Genomic DNA, 9,085 nt, shown 5'->3' on the forward strand with positions numbered 1-9,085 from the left:
ACCTTGGCCCTTCTACTCATGCGTATTTCCCCAGAAATTTGGACAAGACTATTACTCAGGGGAAAGTTGAAGGTTCTGTTGAGGTATGCTCTCTCTTGCTAGTGTTTCGTGAAACTTCAATGTTGGTCACCATAGATGAGTGCAATGGTCTTAGAAACCCTGGAGAGTCCACTGCATCAGCATCTGTCCTTTGAAATGGACAATGATGGAGAGTGTGGGGACATCACTAGCATCGTATCTGGTTGCTACCTGTTCTTTGGGTGTCTTATGTTGCTCTTTATTCTGTTGAATTTGTTTTGTTTTTTAATTGCTAGTCATTTTAAGTACTTTTTCTTGGTCCTCTTCTAGATTGAAGAACATAGTTAGGGGTTTGATTGCTTTCTTATGGTCATTTGGATTAAAAAAAGATTTGCTGCAAAATGTTGTGAAAGGAAACCTGATGTTCTGATAATTTTTGCTATTAAGAATGAAAATGGTGCCAGTTGATGTTTCTCTTACGTCTTCTAAGTTCGATATATATGGTTATTATTATTATTATTATTATTATTATTATTATTAGTATTATTATTTTTAATGTTAAATATTTGTTCATTTTTTGCAGAACAAGATGAAAGTCTACCTCTCACCGTTTTGCACGGGAATCGTTATACATCCTTTGGGCGGCATTTCACTAACCGAGAAAAGCTTAAGGAGGTATCTAAGTGGTTACTCTTGTCGAGAGTTTTCTTTTCATCTTTTGCAAGAACTTGAACTAAAATATATATATGGGATATATGTTATGAATAAAATATGATCTTGTGCACTATCATATGGTACGCATATGTACTAATATGCTAGAGGCATGTATGTACGAATTATACAAGCTATAGTATATTTTCTATTAATATGTCCGATAAGGTACTTGCATCTGTATCCTTATTTCCAGAAATGTAGTCGTTTTCCTTCTCTCTATGTCCACGTTTGTATATGTGTCCTTATCTGGGCATCTCAATCTGGATAGTTTGTTTTGAAATTTTTTAAAAATCTTTGTACTTTCTTCTAGAGTTACTCTTTGGATGCTTACTATGCATATATATTTTTGGGCAGATTGTTGAGGAGCTGCACTGGTATGTGCAAGATAACGATATGGTAAGAAATTTGTGACTATTTCTCTTTTTTGTACTATATGGACCTATCACCTATGATTGCATTTTGTTCTGTAAGTGTGGACATGATTGTGGAACTAGCTCAACTTAAATTATTTGTGGTAAGGAATTTCAATTGAGGACACCATGACCTTGTGCATAGTTCTTTCCTACTAGCGAGGAATTGCAATTGAAGAAAATATATTCTCTCGTCTTCTTGTTAGTATTGCCATAGCTTAAAACATTTTCCTATTTCTTTAAGCATAACTGTATATACTTAATGAGATCATCGTAAACTTACCCCATTGATGGAATATATATTTGATGTCTGCTGACTGCACTTCTTTGGAGTCCTGTGCATATTTAGTGTTTCAAATTTCAGTTTTGTTTTTGCTGATCTGTGCCAACACTAGTGCTAGAATAAATCGTTTTATTAATGGAAAATAAATTAATACTGTTTCATATTAATGGAAATCACTTATGGTCTTTCATTTTATTGATGTAACCTTCAGTTGATTGAAACATATTTAAGTTCAAAGATACTCAGATGCTTATGAGCTTGCTGCATATTTTTGGTGGACCGTATCATGAGTAATATATAGTGATATTCCTATCAATGGCTTCTTACTGTTTTGCGGTCTCATCAGGTAGTTGATTTCTGTTGTGGTGCTAATGACTTCAGCCTCTTGATGAAATATAATCTTGAGGAAACTGGGAAGAAATGTTTTTTCAAGAACTATGATATCATTCAACCGAAGTTATACTCACATACTGAAAGTTATGGCCTTTTGGTTTTTGATAATTTCTTGGGATTACACGTGAGTATGTGACCAAGTATGACTTCCCTTTTCTCCTAGATATTGAGTATGAATTCAGTGTTTTTTTGAGTAAGTTAACTATTCATATTAATGCAATAAAAGAAGTACTGAGAAGAGCATGTACAGATAGAGCATATACAAAAATTAGGCAAGCACGTCCTGTACAAACCCACTAGGGGCCGACAAAAAAAGGTTCTACATCAAGAAAGATAAAGGGGGTGCAAGCTTAAAATTGCCTATAAACCCCAAAGACCGTTGAGGCTTGCGCCTTTCCTAGCTAGAGAATCGGCAGACATCATTGGCTTCCCTAAAAGTGTGTCTCCCAGTAATTCTTAAGGTACTGGTGATGAAAGCTATTTCGTTGAAGATATGAACAAGTCTCCACGGGCAGGGAGAAGCACTGGTAGCTCAAGTAATTATATTTTTAGAGTCACCTTATGCAACCAAGTCCGTGTTCCAGCTAGGGTCGAATCTTCGAATCCCTTAGAGCAAGGCCATAGCCTCTGCAGTGGTACAATCCGATGAACCAATGGGTAAAGAGAATGAAAGGAGGGTAGAACCTTCAGAATTTCTAAAGATGCCTCCAATACTGGAGGGGCCTGGGTTGCCAAGGGAGCAACGATCAAAATTGAGCTTGATATGCCCATCTTCAGGCGGCCTCCACAGAGAAGAACAAGTATCCTTTGGGGCCCCGAGATTCAAGAGGTTATGGCAGTTGTGGAAGAGGTTGGCAAAAATAACTTCTTAAAATACTGTGGTTCTTGGTCCAAAAGGAAACTAGGGTGCAATATTTGTCAAACAAGGTCGGAAAGGGGTTATTTCCCTCTTGAAAACGGGGCTGTTCCCTTCGAGCCATATAGTGCACAAAATGGCCGTGCAGTCGATGCTCTCCTAGGAAGTAACTAGAGCTAGTCCAAGGGGTGTGGAGGCAGATTTAAAAAAGTTGGGGAGTGGACTGAGGAGTAAGCCAATGCCAAATAAACATGTGGAGTACATGGGACCATAGTGCAGATGCTACTTTGCAATGAATTAAGAGATGAGCACTTGTCTCTTCGGTCTTCAAGCACATCGCACATCTATTGGGTAGGGGGCGTCCTCTTCGCTGGAGATGATCAAGGGTGAGGGCTCTTTCATGGAGGGATGGAGACTCATCTGTGGAAGGTCCTACTTTGGACCCTTTCGGAATGGCCTTCCCAAAGCTTGGTTGATGTGGATCCTGTCCACCTTTGACAAGGTTGGCGGGATTTGTTGATTGGACCAGGTGTAGGATGCCTTTTGATTGGTAGGTCAATTAGATCATACTTGGAGAAGGAAGATAAATTAGGGATGCTAAACCATAATTACTGGGAGCGAGAATGTGGGAGCGGGAGCGTCTGATCGATGGCTGCCCAAAGCTCCGGAGCTCGGGGAGTGAGTTCCGGTCAGGGTAAAAGTTGCCGATCGAGAACCCATATGAAAAGGGAGCGCGTTCCCAATACAACAAGATCTTGATCCTTTCTTAACAGGTATGCGGTCCATGTACAATGGGATCACGTTCCCATATTTAATAGGATCGCGCTCCCATCCACAACAGAAACGAGATCCCATTTAAATTTGAGTCATGCCCTTATATAAGAATGAACGCGTTCGTATTTGGAAAGGATCGAGCTCCATTCAAGGATGGGTCATGTTCCGTGTATGATTGCCCGCGCTCCCATCACATAACTTCACTTGTATCAAGACCCCAACTCTATTACACATGGATTCATTCTCCCACTAAACACGACAGCCCGTTCTCATATAAACACGATCTCGTTTTGGTTTATTCTAAAAACCATTGTCCTAAGTAGCAATGGCCCATGGGGCTAGATCCATGCACAACTAATCCTAGATGTCCATAGATTGATTGTATTTCATTAATCTTGTATGAAATAAATTCTTTCAAAGGAAAATATTTTCATATCTCTTATTTTCAAGTTTCATTTTTTGATAAACCTAAGGTTTCAAAAAATATCTTCCAACCCCCTGCCACTTTAAACTTATTTTTTAACCTAAACAAATTTGAGAAAGACATACACTTTTTAAATCAATCCTCTCTCTTCAAATCAATTCTCTCTCTTCGCTTATATTCTCCAAACTTCTCTCTTTTTCTCTCTTCCTATCTCGCTCACTCTCTCATCCCGTGTTTCTTCGAACACCTCTCTCTCCTTCCGATAATTTCTCACCTCCATGAAGCCCTTCTCTCTCTAGAAGTTTGAGAGGATGGGCCGTTGTGGCCAAAACTCCAACCATCTCCTCGCCGGAAATGTTAATTTTCTGGTTGATCCTGCCCTAACCTTAATCAAGGGTTTCAGCCATCGATTCCTAGGTGGAGACTCATTCTACGGTGCCCGGGAAGCCAAACACCCTGATTTTCCGTCTGTCAATGGCTCCACCTCTGGTTTCACAACCAGATTCAGGCCGTCGTCAGCCGTTGCTGGGAAAGAGAGCTCTTCGGCTTCAAGATTTGCAGAGACAGCGGGCGGAACCATGGCCTCTTGCGCTGCTGTTTGAAGTTGTTGTCCTTGCGGCCTCGTCAATCTCTTGGTTTTAGCCAGGTCAAATTACCAGCCAGTCTCTGCAAGAGAACTTTGAGGAGAAAGAAGCGAGAGAAAAAGGGCAAGCAGGATGTGCTTATACCTAATTGAACGGAGTTGCAGGTTCACCCTGTGAGACCAGCCCCAACTAGGCCAGAAAATTTGCCAAAATTGCAGAAAATTGGCCGGAAAAGTCATCGGAAAAGCAGGTGGAGGAGATGGAGGGCATGTGGGAGAAGATGCACACTGGTTTTTGGAAGAGTATACAATGAAACATTACTTTCTCTCTCTAAAATACTCGATATCCATCGCATTTCTCTCTCTCTCTAAATACGCGGCGATCACCATCCTTTTTTTTCATGTAAGAAATATAAACATTCTTTTTTAAAAAGAAAATTTGGAAGGATGGGCATGTCTTTTTAGATTTGTTTGGCCTAAAAAGACAAGTTTAAATTAGTTCTGGGGGTTAGAAGAAATAAAATCTCCAATTTTTATGACCCAAGATATCTTTAAAACTTTGGGTCTATTGTGAAATGAATCTTAAATATAGGGGGCATGGAGATATTTTCCTTACTTTCAATGCTTTATATAATTATATTCTTGAAACGGTTAATGCTAGTATTGTTCAAAATCTCATACATGATACGCATATGGGCATCACATTGGCCTTTTGTGTACTTATAATATTGCGTGTGAAACAAATTACTAGTGTAATACATTACCGGCATAATATTACTTGAAAATGAAATGTTATTGTTTGGGTACCATCTGGTTGCAACCTGGACATGTATTGCTACTGTTTGGCTTCTTCCGGAAGAAATTTGGAAAATGCAATTATCGTTAGTTTGGGTCGGAAATACTGCATGAAAATTTGGCTTAAAATATAATTTTTTTATTTTAAAAGTTAAATTTATGTAAGAAGCTTCTTTTAGGAAGTTATAAATTGGTAAAATAATTTTATTCAAAATTACGAAAAAATTCGGGGTCACTTCTTTATAAGGATGGAGTTTTGTGAACACAGGGATTACCCTCCTAAAATTCAGGGATCGAGGATCTTATTTGTTCGGGATCGGGATCTAAAATCTTCTGGAACATGCACCGTTAGATGGTGGGATCGAGTCCTTTGTTGATAGGATCGGGAACCCTATAATTGGGAGCGAGATCCCAAAAAATTTAAATCGAGTTCCAGTCGAGATTCGGGTCATGGAACACTGGAGCTGGATTCTGGAGCGGGAGCGCCACCCTGTTAGGGTGCTTCTGGTAACTATATGCCAAACCATATTAAATATCTGATCAGTGATTAACTTTCAGAAAATAGAATCCCAAACCATATTAAATAAATACTTGAGGTACCTGTGCTATATATTTGATCTTGCAAAGCACAAATGTATCGCTTTCAAGGTGTACTACCATGTGCTGGTTAATTGCAACCCAAATACATTAAATTTCATATCACTTCATAAAATTTCATTATTGCAGCATGAGCTTGTATTTAACTGCACAAGCTGCCAAAAGTAGATCTAGTTTGTGAATAAGATTATCTCAATCAGATTTAGAAGTTGGCATCATGGCATTGATGATTAGTTTTGCGTGTTGATTTTGTACTGCAGAATGATTTTAATTTTGAAAGTAAAGATTGGATGAGTGTTAGCCTCAAGGATTTACCAAAAGGAGATCGTCTGGTATAGCATTTAATCTATGTGCTTGTGTGTCATGGATATCTCCATGCTTAAAAGCTGGCTGCTTGAGGTGTGGTGTATGGTTTTAATGTTAGTTTTGTATTTATTTGATTGAAATGACAGATTATGGGGCTCAATCCTCCATTTGGGGTCAATGCAGCTTTGGCAAACAAGTTCATTGAGAAAGCTCTAGAATTCAAACCAAAGCTCGTTGTGCTGATTGTTCCAAAGGAAACACAATGGTAATCTTTTATTATATACTTATCTGCTCCTTTGCTAGCCCCCTCTCTCTTCTCACACATGTCAACTGCGAGCGCAGGTTGCTTTAAACGCTCGGAATTCTCTGTTTTTCCTTTTGAGAATGAGTGCCTTATTCTCTATGTTTTTAACAGGTTGGATGCAAAAAAAGATGTGTACGATCTTTGGCAGGATATTGACCGCTTTAGAGGCCATGTATGTTGAACATTCATGTCTTTTTTGTTTTTTTGTCATTGATGCATCTTCTACCTATTCATCTCCTTGCCATTCTCTTTGCCTCCTGCAAAAACCATTCATCATCATCCAACTCTTTTGATTTGACGCTGAAATCTTGTTTGCCCTTCTTTTCAGTCCTTTGACCTTCCAGGCTCTGTCGACGATGAAGACAATCAATTAAGACAGTGGAATAATCCTCCGCCTCCCCTCTATTTCTGGAGCCGTTCTCACTGAACCGGAAGGCATAAAAAATATTGCTTTGCACCTACAGCATATAACCATGGAGGAAGTAGACACTCTAGATAAGGTTGGTCACAATGTAATGGCACATGATTTTCCAGAGCTTCAAAATGGTCTCCCTTCAAATGAACCTCCAACTCAAGCTGCTAACCATCGGCATGCCGAATTTACCGAGCAACTGAGAATGTTCAAGAGGTCAGCCCAAGCAAATGAGCAGAAGATATCAGAACCACCACCATCAGCTTCTCGATCTGAAGACCACGGGAAACTCCAGTCTTCCCCTAAATCTGCATGCCAACGAGATGAGGGAAAACCCATGGAGAATGGTTTTCAGAGCCATGGGAGTCAAAAAATGAAAACTGCCAATGAAAATCAGTACAGTCGGAGAAATGGAAAGAAACCCAAAGATGAGCTTGGTCTCAAAGGAGAGGCTCGACAAGGGTAGGGTGAATCTCGACAAAGGGAGGAAGAATCTCGGCAAAGTGAGGGAGAGTCTCGACAAAGGGAAGGAGAGACTCGACAAAATGCAACAGCTCGACAAAAGGAAGGAGAGGCTCGACATTGGGAAGGAGAGATTCGACAAAGGGAATCTGGCAAGGTGTCAATGGGTGGCTCGAAGGAGAGGCCTGAAAGAGGCAAGCTCCCAAAGGTTAGCAGAGGTAGTACGGACGAGACCACTGAACGAGATGAGAGCAGGCGTGGGCTTCAATCTGAGAGGATTTTGGACACGGGATTAACACATTTTTCAAGCATGGTATCTCCATCTGAGGCAACTGAAATCAATCGACCCTATGAATTGTTTCAAGCTCCAAAAGAGAGAGGGGTCAATGAGGAGAACTTCCATGGATTCAACCGTATAAACACAAGCCCTGAAATTGATTTGGGAAAGAGATATCATCTCAGTACGCCAAATAGTGGGCAGGACGAAAGCATTAATGATATAGCAAGGAGGTACGCTTCTAAGGAAGGCACCTTTGGGAGTGGGTCTCACAATTGGGGTTCATCGGGTGTCCTCTCTGACAAGCAGTTTCACATGCATTCGCCTCTTGGCCTTTCAAGTAGCTTTGATAATCGGTTCCCTGGTTATTTGAGTGGTAACGAAAGAGCCCATGGCTATGTTGGGGGCTCAAAGCAATACATTGATGGGCTAGACGAGCGGTACGGATCAAGTGTCAAGTTGTATGGTGGAGAGATAAGCGATGACTTCTCACTAAGGGGAAGGTATCAGGGCGACCGAGATGCTCGACTGGGCATATTGGGAGCTTCTCTCCCTACCTCAGGCACTTCTCTTTTTGACCCGTATGGTATTCAAGGGCATAATAGTTCAGAGGGAGGAGGTTATCTAAGCTCCTTGGCAACCCAAAGGTATGCATGCACCTAGGCTCAATCAGCTTAACTTTGCTAGGCCCGGGGTTCCAACTATATCCGAAAGCTTGGTCATGGGTGGCTTCTTTGACCCTAGGAGAGAGCCAGTAGCTCAAAACATGGCCTTTTATGGTGATTCGATGATGGACTTTGCGAGTGGACCTCAGCACCCGCATCAGGGCTCGTCGGGTGGTTGGGATTTTTTATTTTTGACATACTGGTCTTTTTTTATTACTGACAGACTTTCGGTTCGGTCATAGTACGTGGACCATTGATCGCACCCCTATGCGATGTTAAATTGCAGTGTTGGTGGGAAAATTTGAAAGGAAAAGGGAAACCAGAACCTGTTATGTTCTGGTCATTCCATTTTCTCTTTATGCGTGGTTAATTGGAGTTGGATAGGTGTCTGCGAGAGAGAGAGAGAGAGAGAGGATGGGCGGTTGGGTGTTCATTGGTTGGTTTTATGTCTTCATGTTGCAAGAGGAATTACTTTGTGTGGGTTTTGAAAGCATAGGTGATGCGATTCTAGTTTGTTGTATCCTTGAGGACATAGATTGGGGTTGGGGTTTTGGCGGTAGTACCAACGAATGAGTCTTATGATGAAGTTTTTGGCTCCATTCTCATCAAAAGAAAGATTTATATAAAAAAGATTTCGGTGATTTTTATTATCAATTTGGAACGAATACTAGTTTATTATTTGACAAAAAAATAAGAAATACAAACCAAAAAATCTTATAAGAAAAAAAAGCATAAATCAAAAAAAAAAAGATCTTTATACTCTTTATTATTAGGTTTCATATCTCTATAGACTCAAAGTTTCAAAACATATT

General features: G+C 40.3%; 1 protein-coding gene across 3 annotated transcripts; it reads left to right on the forward strand.

The window, feature by feature from the left end:
- Window positions 1-420: 420 nt before the first annotated feature.
- LOC148780159 (protein ENHANCED DOWNY MILDEW 2-like) lies at window positions 421-8,630 on the forward strand. Of its 3 annotated transcripts, XM_088849478.1 has the most exons (7): window positions 421-693; window positions 1,087-1,128; window positions 1,772-1,942; window positions 6,108-6,179; window positions 6,300-6,418; window positions 6,569-6,629; window positions 6,786-8,630. In XM_088849478.1, the coding sequence occupies exons 1-7, from the start codon at window positions 574-576 to the stop codon at window positions 6,882-6,884; spliced, it is 684 nt and encodes a 227-aa protein (XP_088705604.1). In that variant the 5' UTR covers window positions 421-573; the 3' UTR covers window positions 6,885-8,630. The 3 variants fall into 3 exon arrangements, with proteins under 3 accessions (XP_088705604.1, XP_088705606.1, XP_088705607.1); XM_088849480.1 differs by lacking the exon at window positions 1,772-1,942; XM_088849481.1 differs by lacking the exons at window positions 421-693; window positions 1,087-1,128; window positions 1,772-1,942 and adding an exon at window positions 5,519-5,757.
- Window positions 8,631-9,085: the final 455 nt, after the last annotated feature.

Source organism: Amborella trichopoda, chromosome 10 (genome assembly GCF_054954075.1).
Source record: "Amborella trichopoda isolate Santa Cruz 75 chromosome 10, AtrichopodaSantaCruz75HAP2 v2.0, whole genome shotgun sequence".
Classification (NCBI taxonomy): domain Eukaryota; kingdom Viridiplantae; phylum Streptophyta; class Magnoliopsida; order Amborellales; family Amborellaceae; genus Amborella; species Amborella trichopoda.

Coding starts and splice junctions, on each gene's coding strand:
- LOC148780159 (XM_088849478.1), top strand. CDS start 574: ATGTTAAATATTTGTTCATTTTTTGCAGAACAAGATGAAAGTCTACCT. Junction 694..1,086: donor ACCGAGAAAAGCTTAAGGAG/GTATCTAAGTGG, acceptor ATTTTTGGGCAG/ATTGTTGAGGAGCTGCACTG. Junction 6,419..6,568: donor GTTCCAAAGGAAACACAATG/GTAATCTTTTAT, acceptor TGTTTTTAACAG/GTTGGATGCAAAAAAAGATG.